This window comes from Meles meles, chromosome 16 (assembly GCF_922984935.1).
Source record: "Meles meles chromosome 16, mMelMel3.1 paternal haplotype, whole genome shotgun sequence".
Lineage (NCBI taxonomy): Eukaryota > Metazoa > Chordata > Mammalia > Carnivora > Mustelidae > Meles > Meles meles.
Window position 1 is genome coordinate 67,001,919 of NC_060081.1, and position 15,526 is coordinate 67,017,444.

The 15,526-nt window shown below is 48.0% G+C and overlaps 1 protein-coding gene across 2 annotated transcripts in view; it reads right to left on the reverse strand.

Annotated features, from left to right (window-relative positions):
- Nucleotides 1–10,145, reverse strand: part of JPH2 (junctophilin 2) — a 64,976-nt gene extending 54,831 nt beyond the window's left edge. For both annotated transcript variants that reach the window (XM_045981766.1, XM_045981767.1), the window contains exon 1: nt 9,286–10,145. In XM_045981766.1, the coding sequence (XP_045837722.1) occupies nt 9,286–9,664 (379 nt within the window). In that variant the 5' untranslated portion in view covers nt 9,665–10,145. The remainder of the gene's footprint in view (nt 1–9,285) is intronic.
- Nucleotides 10,146–15,526: the final 5,381 nt, after the last annotated feature.

Sequence of the window (15,526 nt, forward strand, 5' to 3'; positions counted from 1 at the left end):
ACTCACCATAGCACATACCCTCCCCAATGTCCATAACCCAACCACCCTCTCCCCACTCCCCTCCCCCCGGCAACCCTCAGTTTGTTTTGTGAGATCAAAAGTCTCTTATGGTTTGTCTCCCTCCCGATCCCATCTTGTTTCATTTATTCTTTTCCTACCCCCCAAACCTCTCACGTTGCATCTCCACTTCCTCATATCAGGGAGATCATATGATAGTTGTCTTTCTCCGATTGACTTATTTCACTAAGCATAATACCCTCTAGTTCCATCCATGTCATTGCAAATGGCAAGATTTCATTTCTTTTGATGGCTGCATAGTATTCTGTTGTATATATATATACCACATCTTCTTTATCCGTGAGATCATGTCACTTTTATAGGCCTTATTCTTCTCAGAGGAAAAGCCAGAGTCTGACAATGGCCTGCTAGACTCTGCATACACCGCCCGCTGTCCACACCTTCCCAGCTGGGATAGAGTATGGTGGGGCTGTGCCCTTCTCCCTGCATCCCATCAAGGGCCTATATTGTAAGGTTGTCCTGTCATCAACGATGTGAATTTTGATCACTGTGTTAAGATGGTATCCATAAAGGAGTCAAATTTAATTAAAAATAAAAGTCACAGGGGCGCCTGGGTGGCTCAGTCAGTTGAGTGTCTGACTCTTGACTTCGGCTCAGGTCATGATCTCAGGGTCCTGGGATTGAGCCCCTTGTCAGGCTGCATGCTCAGAGGGGAGTTTGCATGAGGGTTCTGTCTCTTGCTCTCCCTCAGCCCCTCCCCCATGCTCATGCTCACTCACTCTCTCTAAAATAAATAAATCTTTAAAAGATAAAAGTAATAAAACCATTGTGCATGCCAAATGGAGCCATTTCTTGCAGGCTGTGTGCAGCTCTCAGACCTTAGTGTGTGTCCCTGACTCCACACAGTCCATATGACAGTTGGCAGCATATGCTAAAATACCTCTAGGCACAGAGTGCCCTCTCCTTGCCTGGAGGGAAGTGGGTTCTGGAGTTCCTGCAGCCCCTCATCATTCTATGGATTTTTCCAGGTGGTCTGGGTCAACCAACTCTGTTTTAGAGCAATGAGTAAGGGGCCTGGATGCTTTACCTGTGACCAGACCTAACTGTCCACCTACTCTGGGGCTCTGACTTCAAAAGGCATAGGAAGGGACAAGGACAGCCCTCTGGTCTACGGCAGGAAACAACTCTGTCCTGCTCAGACTGCACCCCAGCCTCAACCAGGGCCCTCAGAAAATGAGACTCAACATTCCTCACAAGGGTGTGGCAGCAGGGGCTGGTCCAGGGAACAGCTGCTGGGGACACAGAATTAGCAGTCTGGAAACAAGTGAGCTTGATGAATCCCAAGGGCCTGGCCTTGGACAGGAGTGTGTGTGCAGAGATTCGGCCAATTGGACCCATGCAACACAGAAGGCAAGTCTGCAGAAAAGAAAGACTAATTGTGTCCACTTCCCTGTCTTGCTGAGGGTCCACTCTACTCCCCTGGGGTCCCGGATAAAGCCAAGAAGCTGCCGGGACAGCAACTCAGCCAGCTGTCACACTGGCCCCCTGGCTGTGAACTGGGACATGAGATTTTCAAGATGAGGTTAAATTATGCTGATTCTACATTCGAAATGGAATCGTGCCTGGCATGAGTTCCATCCACATTGGCAGGACTCAAGGCAGAACTAATCAAATCAAAGTCTTAGCTTGTTAACTGCTCCAAAGTCAAAAGCTAGTTTCTGTGCTTAAACAGTCTCCCCAAAACAGCTGTGGTTCAGGCCCTCCTGAATTTGTTCACCCTCTAGACTGTGAAGTAAATGCAGAAAGGAGAATAGTTTCAGGCCTTTCTAGGTGCCAGGCACTATGCTAAGTGCTTTTTATGTATTATCTCATTTCATTGTTTCAACCATATTTTGGAGATTTTGACATCTCTAATGGAAAAAATGAAGCAGGAGCTCAGAGAGGTTACATGTGTGCCCACATTCGTAGAATTAAAAAGTGGCACAGCTGGGATTGGAACCCGGATGTGGCTACTGTAAGCCGTGAGTGCCAAGTACCACATAAGTACCACATGCCTTTTTTACTCCTGTCTGACTATCAGGACTTCCACACTTGATTTTTAATAGCAATCAAGAAATTTTCAATTAAAAGATGTTCCTTTTAAGTTCAAAGAAGAACAAAAAAATCCCACCAAACCAAAGCAGTTAATTTAGCAGTGTAAAAGGATTCAAAGTCAATGTACAAAAATAATTGCGTTTTTATAACCCAGCAATGAACAATTGGAAAAATGAAATTTTAAAATCCCATTTACAATATCATTTTTAAAACTTGTGAATTTTATTCACCACCAACAACCCAAAAAAATGTGCAAAACACTGAAAACTCCAAAGGATTGCTAAGTGAAATTAAAGACCTAAATAAATAGGGATATATACCATGTCCATGAATTGGAAGGCTCATTGCCATTAAGTTGTCTGATCTCTGTAAACTGATAAATGGGTCTAATGAATTATTATTTTTTTAAAGATTTTATTTATTTATTTGACACAGAGAGAGATCACAAGTAGGCAGAGAGGCAGGAGGAAGCAGGCTCCCTGCGGAGCAGAGAGCCCGATGCGGGGCTCGATCCCAGGACCCTAAGACCATGACCTGAGCCGAAGGCAGCAGCCCAATCCACTGAGCCACCCAGGCGCCCCTTTTTTTATTTTTTAAATCTTTTTTTTTTAAGATTTTATTTATTTATTTGACACAGAGAGAGAGATCACAAGTAGGCAAAGAGGCAGGCAGAGAGAGAGAGGAAGGGAAGCAGGCTCCCTGCTGAGCAGAGAGCCCGATGGAGGGCTCGATCCCAGGACCGTGGGATCACGACCTGAGCCGAAGGCAGAGGCTTTAACCCACTGAGCCACCCAGGCGCCCCAGGTCTAATGAATTATTAATCAAATTCCCATTGGGCTTTGTAGTAGAAATCAGCAAGCTGATTTTGTAATGTATATGGAAATGGAAATGATGTAGAAGAACCCAGTCTTAAACAAGAAAAGCCAAGTTGGAGGATTTACTCTGATTTTAAAATTTACTATAAAGCTGTAATAACAAAGGTAGTGTGATATTGGCATAAAGGCAGACAAACAGATCCACAGAAAAGATATTCCTCTGGAGAATGAATGAGTGAATGAGTGAATGGATGAATGAATGAATGAATGAATGAAGTTGCTTCACGGAACACATACCCCTGGCCCAGATAATGTGACACTAGGTATTGCTCATGTCCCTGTCCTGGCAAATTCACTTTGCTCCCATGTTCCCTGTCAGTTGGATTAAAATGAGCTTACACCATCAGCTTTGGGCAAGAGAAAGAAAATTGGATCCAGAGAGCAGAAGCTTGGGTTTTTTGACCCAATTGTCATAGTTAAATATAAAAATATCATCTTTTCAGTGTGTCATATTAATAAAAGCACTAAGCACACGTCAAGCTCTAAGCGCTTTACTCTATCAGGGCATCATTTAATTTTCTCAACAAGATAGGATAAAAGAAAAAATAGCAAAGATTGCATAGAGGAAGGGAAATATTATTTTGTGATGATTTATTTCAGTTTTGCATTTTTGCGTATGTATGTACAGAATTACGATGTGAAGTACCTGATTCATAGTGGGTTGCAAACGCCAAGATTTGAACACCACTAAGTGTAGTCGAAGAGATTTATTAAGAAGCCTGAATAGCAGAGTGCGGGTAAGATTCGGAGCACAGAGCCTGGTGTAAAAACATGGTAAGCGGCAGACGCAGTTGTGATCACTGTCTGGGCCCTCCTCAGAAGCGTCCTCCTGTGTCATTGCTCAGGGCTCTGGGCTCAGGAGGCCCTGCATTTGGTTTAATGCTCTGTTGTCATTACCTCGAAATTCTTCATGGTTTTGAGGAGGGGGTCCTGCGTTCATTTTGTACTGGGTCTCCAAACTATGCAGCCGGTCTTATTTTGTATAGTGGTTTATCGCTTGTTAAAATAGTTATTTATACTAGGAACTTTTTAAAAAAAATATTTTTATATATTTATTTGAGAAAGAGGGGCAGAGTGAATGAGACGATGAGGGAGAGGGAATTTAGCGCAGACTCTGTACTGAGCACAGAGCCCAACGCAGAGCTGGAACCCACAATCATGAGATCATGGCCTGAGCTGAAACCAAGAGTCCAAGCTTAACCAGTCACCCAGGCGCCCCATATACTTTGAACTATTTAATTATCACTTATTACCATCAAATTCTATCGCTGCTTCTTACGAGTTGGAGGACTGTGAGAGAGAACACAGTACATAAGACCCTCCATCTCTTTTGCCTTTTCAGTAAGATGGGGGTAATGACAGAACTTCCCATAAGGTTGTTGTGAGGGTTTAAGTAACACATGTTCCATGCCAAGAGCAGCACCCGCACATAGTAAGCACACCAAAAATTAAGTATAATTATTACTGGCTTTACAAACAAAGTCAACCTTGCGCTTGTTCTGTTTTTTTGAGAGTGAGTGAGAGAGCAGAGGGTGGGCACAGGGAGAGGGAGAGAGAATCTTAAGCAGGCTCCTTGCCCAGCACGAAACCTGACACTGGGCTTGATCTCACGACACCCCCGAGATTATGACCTGAGCGGAAATCCAGAGTCAGACACTTAACCGACTGAGCCCCCTGGGCACCCCTGGGCCCGGTTTTTCCACTGCACATTTGGGGGAAAGGACTGCCAACTAGCTGAGTGCTTCTGGAACTTAGCAGATTACTTCGAGAATCTGAAGGCCATCTGAGGAAAAACACAGACAATCCCCGCCCATAGACCCACATCTTGTCTGCACACTGATGGGCCTCTGAGGCCAAGGCGGGGACTCCCGGTCAAGGACCTCGGAAAGCAAAGATTACCAGTGGCCCTTCTAGTCCTGCAGTCTGTGGGTCTCTGGGGGTGGGAACAGCTAGGCCGCCAAAGGAGCGTTACTAGTTAAGGCCTGGGTGAATGCTTGCTTTGGGGCTTTAAGCCAGCAGCTATTTTTGGTTTTGCTATATATGGCCAGGGCAGGAAGAGGGCTTATAGGCGGGGGAGGGGTACCAGGAGGCTTATAGCAGGGTTTGGGAGCAGGAGCTCACTGCCTTGCCACCTTCCCCTCCCCAGGGGAGAGCTGGACAACTTCGTCAACCTCCAGCTGACGTGACAGGCGACAGGCGTGGAGGAGAGGGAGAGGCTGTGGAGGGGGGAGGGGCAGCGGCTTCGATGAAGCTGCACATCAAGTCACTTTAGAGCCGTGATTTTCAAACTTTTTTGACCATGATCTGCAGTAAGAAATACATGTATGCAGACATCAGGTAAGAAATACATGCTGCGTGTAAACACAGAAGCCTTTCTACACACATTGTATGTGTACACGTATCTTCAGCTGAGCAAACGTTTCAGGAAACAGTACTTTCTTATGCGCTGTGAAATGCTCTGCTTTTTCTGTTCTGTTCTTTTATTTTAAAAAATGACGCTCATGACGCCCTGAACTGAAGTTACCTCCTATTAGTGCTTCCAGTTTGGAACACTGAAGTTTCCTGTGACTGCAAGGTAAAGTGGGGACTGCAGGAAATGGGACATTTGGTTCCTCTGATCAGTACCTCCTAACACTAGGGATAAGATGCAAGCTTCCGCTTTATCTCCTGGCTGGCAGCAAGTTCTAGACCTCCTGGCTTTCGTGTACTCTGTTCCCTCAACCAGGAACACTCATCCTCGACCCTTGCCACCTACCTCCCTCCATACTTCAGAGTCTGACTTGCCACTTACTCCAGGAAGCCTCCCTGAATGCCTCAGTCTGGTTAGTTGCCTGCCTCTTCCTCCCTTAGTCTAGCACCCGACACCCTATAGCATGATTTCTTGTAGATTCTATGGAAGATAGGGACCGTTTCCATTCTGTTCATTTCTACACTCCTCCCTCTCAGCACCATACCGCCAGCATCATGATAATCACTCAGTACATATTAGTGGAGCGAATTAATGAGAGTTAGTAGTAATTATAGCAACTACAATTTATCAAGTACCCATTTTCCCCACAAGAAATCTTAGGAGGGATTAGCATAAGTCCATTTTATTGGTGATGAAACTGAGGCTCCATGGTATGAAATCATGGGATAGGCCAAGGTAATAACGCAGAGCTCCCTGACTCCCAGCTTCTTCTAATCCCGGATCTTATTTGTCTGCGTTCTCTTCAGCTCTGCTCCGGCTGGGGCAAAGGGCAGGTCCTTAACAAACCCTCAGGGAACTGATGACAGGTTGATTAAAGAGATTTTCCGAAGCAGTGGCCACATCTAATTTTGGAGAGTTGCACCTCGTGTGTGGCTTGAGAGAGAGAGATCTGTGAGGTTTCCAGGGCCCCTGGATGTGGGACTGTCTCGTTCGGAAGAAGAGTCTGGGCCTCTGACAAACCAGAGGCGCAGGTCTTCAGTTAAGCCGGCCCGAGAGCAGGTCTTGCAGTTAAGCGGGCCTGAAGAGCTCCAGCGCACACCCAGAATCAAACCCAGGGCTCTGCAAAGCCTACGTGATGTGGCTCACACCCACAGCTCCAGCGTTAGCCCCTGCCTGCTGTTCCCTTCATCCACTCTGTTCCTGCCACCCTGGCGTTCCTGCTATTCCTCAAACATGCCAAGTCCAGTTCTGCCTCAGGGCCTTTACAACTGCCATTCCCTCTGCCTGGAAGGCATTACGCTCTCCCAAGTCCTCCCATCCTGCTTCCCAGACCACGCTATCCAAAAAGTCATCCTCTTCTTCTCTATTTTCCTTGCTCCCTGCCCTGGCTCCTGGAATTTGCTGTGGGATGGTGCCCAACATGTAGCTGGTGCTCCATAATATTGATTGCATGAACGAATGAGTGAATGAATAGGTTTTCCCCCGCTTTAAGACATATTGGGAAATCAGTCCATAGTTTCCCAGAAATGTGTGTCTCTACGACTCACACCCAGGCCTTCAACACACACACCTTGGTTTGGAGAGAGGAAAGAGGGAAGGGACATCTGGCATCCTGGCATAGATAACCGACACCCAACCAGCCCTCGAGGATCCTCTCCACGTTATGGCCAGGGAAATTGGGGCCTGTTCCCTACTCATCCCCACTGCTCAGCGCAGTGGCCAGCATAAACATCCAGGGAAATGAGTTGCCCTGACCTGTAGAGGTTTGGCAAATGGCTGAAGGTCACCAAATTAGGAAGCGTGGAGCCAGAATTTGTCCTAGCACTGTCCAGCCGGTATTGTGTCGCTACCACTGTACCCACAGAAACTCTGGGGACACAACCTCTTAACACCCAGACACACTTGAGGGTGGGCCCTTACCAGACACCCACCAGCAGGCAGCCCAGTCGGGAGCGTCCTGGACCTGACGCCCCTCTGTACAGACCTTGACTTGAGGATAAACTTCCACCCTGGGCTGGCTCATGCGCCTTCCTGCTCCACCCCAAACCCACTCCCAGACTGCCCACTTCCTGCCCTCTTTCACGAAGAGGGGACACTAGTGACACATCTAATACACTGTGAATGCCTTCTGACAGACGCCAACATATTTTGTTTAAGTAGCTCTAGTTTTGATTCATCTCTGTCAGCAGCTCTTTCCAATGGGGCATGTGAAGGAGACTTCACAGAAGTATCCTGAGCCGGAAGGAAACTGAATGACCATTTAAAGCAGAACCAGCCAACTTTCCTGCAAATAGCTGAAAAGTAAATATTACAGGCTCGGTGGGCCAGAAGGAGATGATGTAGGGACTTTCATGTAATTTCCACATGTCACAAAGTAGCGTTCAACTTTTTATTTTTTTCAAAATTTTTTCAATTATTTCAAAATGTAAAACCACTTTCAGCTCATAAGCTGTACAAAAACGGGCAGCAGGCCAGTTAGGCCGGCTCTCTATAGTTGGAAAGTGCCTGATGTAAAGCATGCTTCTTAAACTTTAACGTATATAAAAATTCCCAGGGGCACGCGTGAAAACAAATGCCTGGGCCTACCCTTGGAGATTCCGATTCCGATTCAGGTCTAGATGGGGCCCCTGAGTTTGCATTTTAACTGGTGGACAGGTGATGTTGATACTGCCTCTCTAGTGACCATATTTTGAGCAGCACCTGACATTCTAAAGCCCATTCTGTGGATCAGGAAACTGAGGACCTACTAAGTGATATATGCAAGGTCACAGCCAGGGGATGAGGTGATGATATCTTCTCTGCCACTTCCCACAGCTGTTTGGCCACAGAAAATTCCTCTTCATCTCCTTAACCCACTGGGCACGCTCATGCTTTTGAGCTCCTAACTCATTGCTCTCCCCACTCGCATGCTCTCTAAAGTAGTCTTCCCAAGATCCAGCTCAGATGTCGCCTGTCCTAAAGCAGTCCCTGACCTCCTCAAATCTAACTTCTTTGCCACAGCACTCTGTACCTGCTTGTGTATAATTGTTTGTCTACAAGCCCGTGTTTGAAGCCTTAGGCTGTTATCTTATTCCTCTTTATCTCTTTTTATAATACCTGGCAAATAGGAGGTACAACAGAAATAGGCTGTAAACAAAACAATGGATGGATGGATGGATGCGTGAGTGGATGGGTGGATGGACGGATGGGTGGGTGGATGGGTGGATGGATGGATGGGTGGATGGATGGATGGATGGATGGATGGGTGAGTGGATGGATGGATGGATGGATGGGTGAGTGGATGGATGGGTGGGTGGATGGATGGATGGATGGATGGATGGGTGAGTGGATGGATGGGTGGGTGGATGGATGGATGGATGGATGGATGGGTGGGTGGATGGATGGATGGATGGATGGATGGATGGATGGGTGGGTGGATGGATGGATGGGTGGATGGGTGGGTGGATGGGTGGGTGGATGGATGGATGGATGGGTGGGTGGATGGATGGGTGAATGAATGAATACTTCATAATCTATGGCTTGAAAATAATTTTCATGGCAAAGTTGAGATTAGACCCAAATTCTTCTAGAGCACAAGCCAGAGTATATTCCATGGCTGATTGTAATCCTACCATGCCAACGGTAGTAGTTAGGTTTTACTGAATGTGTGCTGTGTAGTTCTACAGCAGGTCTTGTCCGACACTACTCAGTGGCCCTGTTACTGGCCCAGCCTTCACTAATGAGGAAGTGGGTGCTGAGAGAGGTAGGGCAGCTTGCCCAATGCCACACAGCAAGAACATCCTGGCTCTTCTGATTCTGTGTCACATTGCCCCTCCCTCTTCCCACCCTCCCCCAGTCTCCCTCACGGGTCTGGCTCCTACTAGCTCTGCGGGCCCCAGCCGGGCTCACCTCCATCGGCATAGGTCTCGGTGCCATAGCCGTCCTGCAGGCCGTTGTTCCAAGTGCCTTCGTACTTGGCACCGCTGCTGCTGCTCTGCCGCGTCCCGTAGCGTCCCTTGAAGCCGTGTGTCCACTCGCCCTTGTAAAGCCAGCGCCCCTTGGTCTCTATGCCCAGCCCATGCCGTTTGCCCTGGCTCCAGTATCCCTCAAAGGTGTTCCCACTGGGCCAGGTGTAGACGCCCGCCACTTCGAAGCCAAAGTTCCAGGAGCCCGAGTATTCGCCCTGACCCTTCGGGCCTGTGCACAGTCCATGTCCGTGGGCCTTTCCCCCCTCCCAGCCCCCGCAGTATGCCCCGCCATCATCGAAGTCAAAGCGACCCCCACTCATCTCATCATAGCCTCTGACAGCCTCACCGTCCTCCAGCCTGGGGGAGAGAGGGTGATGGGGGGGTGCCAACGACACGCTCCAAGCACACTCAGGGCTGGGCGCCCCTGACTCACCATTGCGCCCCAGGAGGGAGAAAGCAAGATGCCACCAGAGGCTGAATGAGCCCCGGCGCCAAGTCAGCACTGGGTCGGCTGGTCAGTGCCATGCCTGGGAGGCCCCCGCTCAACCAGCCAGAGGAAGGCTGCCAGTTGGGAAGGAAGCAGGAGGGAAAGATTCACAGTCTCCAAAGAGCGTCCCAAGTCTGGCTTCCTTGGAGTCAGAAGAAAAACGGTGTGATCCCTTTAAGAAGCACAGTGAAAGGGGTGGGGTGGAGGGGTCCCCAGTCCGTTTTGAAAAGGGGAAATTCCTCCTCGGTGACAGCCCCCAGCCTGAGGCTGAATTCCTGCAGCCGGCAGGCCCCCTTCTCCACCCAGTGGGTGTGCGGGGCTGTCGATCTCCCTGCCGCTGTCCCGCCCCTCTCTCGATCCTGCCCTCCTCCTGGGACAGAAAGGTCAGTGTTGCCCTAACAAGGCCATTGGATCTCAGAAGCTGCTCCCAAAATAACCCCCTGGCCAGCCCAGCCTCCTTCAAAGCGGGAGGGGTGTTTCAAATTGGGCTGGTGCTTCAGACCCAGGGAGTCGCTGGAGGGGCGAGGACGGGCAGCGGAGAACTCAGTGTGGGCAGCTGGGGCAATTGAGTGGCTCTTCTTCCGCCTGGGTAGGAGCTCCCTTCCACCTTTGGGGTCCCCTGAGTCTGCAGGCAGGGAAGCAGCAGAGGGGTCAGGGAAGGGAGGGAAGGGGAAAGGAGGACTAGGGGAACAGCCAGTCCTGGAACACTTAAAATCCCCCAGAGCGTAGAGGTTGGCAAATCTTACCCACCACCACTCACATGCCCTAACAGGACCTGGGGCTATACACGCCGCCAGCCCCATAAAGGAATCCGGTGACCTAAAGAGAAAGGCACGGACCTGGTTTCCCATATGCTTTTGAAAGCAGAGGAGGGAACTCAGGAAGAGAAGTGAGGTTCTGGAAACAGAGTCTGGAAGATAGAGAAAACCTGAGTCCAGCACTCATGCACAACCCCCAGCCCCTCTCCGCAGCTTTGGGAAGACCCTGGAAAGAGCCCGCAGAAGGCACTGAATGCTCCCAGGTTCTCTCCTCAGAGGGGCGAAGAGCCTGTCCTTCTCTATCTCCAGGAAACAGTGTCGCTGGTTATTTGATGAAGTCGTCTGCGCAATACTCCAGCACCGTGATTTAAAAAAAAAAAAAAAAATCCCTTTTCCAAGTTTTCTTTCTCTTTGGTGTCCTCAGAGCCTGTGAGGCCAGACTTCAGAAAGCTCTTGGGGCAGGGTCAGGAGGGAAGGGCCTGGGTGGATTCCCAGCACTCAGGTTCCCACCAAAACTCAGTCAAAGGGACAAATAAATCTTTGTGACATGAAGCTATGGCCAGGACTAATGATTGGAAATCCCAGCTGAGCCCAGGGTTCACAGAGCGTAGAGTGGGAAAGGTAGGAGCCATCAAGAACAGGAAGCTGTTTGGGGGGGGCGGAGATGGAAATGTATGGGGGGAAAAGAAATCACACAAAAAAGCAAGTGCAGAAGGCACTTGAGGACTAATGGATTATTATCTGACTTCAGACTTAATCTTACATACTCCAAATCCCACCATGACTCAGGCTCCTTGAAGTCACTACGGAAGATTTGTTCGTTTCAGAAATGGACAGAAAATGTTCTCTCCCTTCATCCCAGTGGATTCCCAGTTCTCCCTGGTTCCTTCCCTGTTAAAGAGCCCCTTCTGGGTCCATGTTTCAGCCTGAGGCAGAAACACACAGCCTCTGAGCTCACTATCGCTGGCTGTTTGCCGAGTGGACGGGCAGAAAAGTAGCCCTGGATAAACACTGCATCGTCTAGGTTTGGACTCACCATCCGGCCAGCCGGACGACTGAACTGCTTACACAAATTCACTTCTAAGAATGCCTCGATGCCCACCCCAGAGAGCTCTGCTTTTGCCACTTCTCACCAAGGTCTCTGGCGAATCACATGTTTCTTTCCAGCTCTGCTCTCAAGAGGAGAGGAAAGCAACATCTCAAAGTGGAAGTTCGATAGTTTGTGTTGTTCAAGTTCAATACTCTTTGTAGTGAAATGCTGGGCAAATCACCATAATCCTCTTTGAAGGCTGGGAGGTGGTTGGGTCCTACTGGGCTATTCCACCTGATAAATTTAGCCGCTGTGCACCCGTGCGGCTCCCTATGGTGGTTCCCTACCAAGGGTGGGTACACGTTAAGATTTAAGTTCAGGTATTGAACTTAAAAACATAAACAGATTCCAGAGCTCTCCCCCACCCCCCAACCCCAAACCAGTGAATATATTGTTCCCAGAAAAGGCTTGGGCAGTTGTATTCTTCTTAAAATCCCCTCAGACGAATCTGATTCATTCCTGGTTAAAAACTACTGTATGTTTTGGGGCGCCTGGGTGGCTCAGTGGGTTAAAGCCTCTGCCTTTGGCTCAGGTCATGGTCCCAGGGTCCTGGGATCGAGCCCCGCATCGGGCTCTCTGCTCAGTGCAGAGTCTGCTTCCCCCTCTCTCTCTGCCTACTTGTGATCTCTCTCTGTCAAATAAATAAAAATCTTAAAAAAAAAAAGAACCACTGTATGTTTTCAAATTAAGAAACCATTTCTTAGTAACATTTATACCTTCACGAATCCATGTGCCATAGGCTCTGCAGGGTAGGTAGCCGTGGAGTTAGGTATGTGTTCATATCCCAGTTCTGCCCCTCATAAGGGATGGCCTTGGACCAATTGTTAATTTCCCTAAGCCACAAATTCTTTGTAAGTACCTACCTCGAAGGATTATTAGTATTCAGGGTAACAGTATCTTCCTTATATGGTTGGGTAATTTAATACTGTAAAAAGGCTTGGAGCACACTAAACACCTAATAAATATTAGCTATTATGAATATTATGCTCACTTGATAAGTTGCTCCTCAAACTGGAATGCTTAATAAGATAGTCACCAAAGAGGTAAGTCAGAATCATCCCCTAAATACTAAATACCTCGACACCACAGTCCTCCTTACTCTTCACAATACTTGTTTACTCAGCGTTGCCTTATGGTTTTTCACTTTTTAAGCTGATAAACTAAGTTATCGGTAAAGGGGCGCTTTGATTTCTTAAAAGTTTAAGTACATTGTTTGCTGAATTTGGTGCTGGCCTTAGGCGAGACAGGGGCCCAGCTTTGGAGCAGCTCTTGCCTCTGGTGGCATGGAAGCAGTGCATTTCAAGGAAAGGGAGGCCTCTTGAGGCCATCCGTGCATTACAGCAGCTTTTCCTAAGGAAAGCCCAGTTTCTTGGGCAGAAGGGAATTTACTAAGCTTGAAATGAATTCTAAACCAGTTTTGAAGAGCTATCCCATTCTTGCTTTTCCCAAGTCTTTTCTTTGTCTGTGGTTCTGTCCTTTGATCAGAGAGAGCAGTCACTTGCTTCCTCTGTTTCTTTCTCATTTCTCAGGTGTGGATCACTTCTTAGGGAGCCTGGGGGCACGGGGAGGGATGACCCCAAAAATCCAGAATAGAGAGAAGAGGCCTGCACACAGAAACCCACCGAAGACTCAGCTGACGAAGCCCCACCTTCTCTCAGAGAAGCTTCCTGGCTGGATTAAATGCCTTTGCACATGTAGGCTCTTTCCCTAAACTATGAGTAGTTTGAAGCAAGGATTATCATCATTCCACAAAAAAGCAAGAACGCAGACCAAGTGCCTGGCGCTCCAGCTCACGCTTGTATGCCCAGTGCCTGCTCACAGCCGGTGCTCACCTTTCCTTCTCTGCACCATTTGGCAGCTTCCAAGTCCCTTCTTTTTTTTTTTTTTTTTTTTAAAGATTTTATTTATTTATTTGACAGAGAGAGATCACAAGTAGGCAGAGAGACAGTCAGAGAGAGAGAGAGGAGGAAGCAGGCTCCCCGCTGAGCAGAGAGTCCGATGCGCCAAGTCCCTTCTTAATTAAACACTTTTTCACTTGACCGATAGGACCGCTCTCTTGATTCTGTTCCCACCTCACTGGCTGCTCCTACTTAGTCTTTGGCTGGTTCCTATTCATTCCGCTGACCTCTCTACCGTGGGAATGTCCCAGAGCTTGGTCCTCTGTCTGGGTCTTTACCTACATTCACTTCCTATGTGGTCTCCTCCAGTCTGAGCTTTAAGTAAGACCCCTATCCTCGTGGCTCCTATATTTATGTCTCCAGCCTGTACCTCCCTACTGATCTTTGGTATAGGTCCACCACCACATCGCCACAGGGTGTCTCAGAAGCACCTTACACTTGGTGAGAGCAAAACCAGGCTCCCAGCGTCTCTCGGATCTGCTCCTCCAGCCAACTTCCAGCTTCTAAAACCCTTTGGAGTCCTTAAGTGCGGTTTTTCTCTCATACTCTGTATCCAATCTATCAGCACATCCCCTCAGCTCTACCTCTGAAATTGTTCCAGAATACATCTCTTCTTCTGCACTGCCAAGTGTCCAAGCCACCAAAACCCATTGCTGTGCCCTCCCAACTGCCTCCTTGCCTCCTCTTCTCCTGCTCCCCAGTCCACATAGAACAGCCAGTGTTCTCGGTAAAGGCCAGTGTGATAATGCCTCGCCTCTCCTCCAAACCCCCCAAATGGCCCCTTACCTCATTCAGGACTTACAGCCTTTAAAATGGCCTGCAAGACCCTCCATGATCTGCCCCTGCCCCACACTTCTGTGACCTCACCTGCTTCAAGCCACGTTGATGTTCTTTGCTGTTTCATCTGTCCGGAATGCTCTGCCCCCAAATATCTACAAGGCTTACTCCCTTTCTTCGGGTCTCAGTTCAGATGTCACCGACCTCATCACAGAAGCTTCTCTGAGCACCCAAAGAAAAGAATCACCGTCCCCAGCCCCAGCCCTTAGGATCTTGGAATCCTCCTCTCGGGTACAAGGATGTCATTCTGTTGCTGTTTTATCCCCAGCACCTCGTATGGTTGCAGGCGCTCCAGGAATATTTGCTGAATAAGTGGATGAATGCAGGTTCTATGAATAGTTAATAAAGGCACATGTCAGGATGCTACTTTTCAATCAGAATAAAATTTCTCAATCCATACTCTGAATCCATCTCCCAGGGTGCATTCAAGAAAGACTGATTCAATAAACCACACTCACAAAAAGTCGTACGTTCCAGTGAGGGACACTCCTATTAAAGTTGGCCAGCTGGGTCTGAGCAGAGTAGTGTTTAGCTTCAGGATTCATGTTTTGAGATTTTGACTGAAATGTAGATACTTAACCCTTATTCCCGTGGATCTGGAATGCTTAGCTTTCACCCAAGTTCCGACTTCTTCAAGCGGTTACTCATCCACTGGAACTTTGTCCTGACACCCCTGCTCATGACAACTTTTGTTTGAAAGGAAGGCGCATCTTCCTTCATTCTCTGATGACTGATAAATTGTTGATATGATAAATGTTATCATTTATATGATATGATATCATTTATATGATAAATGCTATCATATAGAATTAAGTAAATAACCAGACGACAGGACTTAAAAGCTAAAAAAGACTTAAAAGACTGAGGAACCATCTTTATTCAAGTACCACACTCAGCCCGAATTACTCCACTCTCGCTAGTACAAAAGGTGAAGCAAGACGCTGGTTGTGGAGACGATGGCGTGGGTGGTAGGTGCCTTTACAGTAGAAACTCTAATGGTCTCATCAGTGGTTCTTAAAGTGTGCTCTGGGGATCTACTCTTTCAGGGCATCTGTGAGGTCAAAACTAGTGTCATATTACCATTAACTGCCTTTTTCATGCTCATCTCCCAC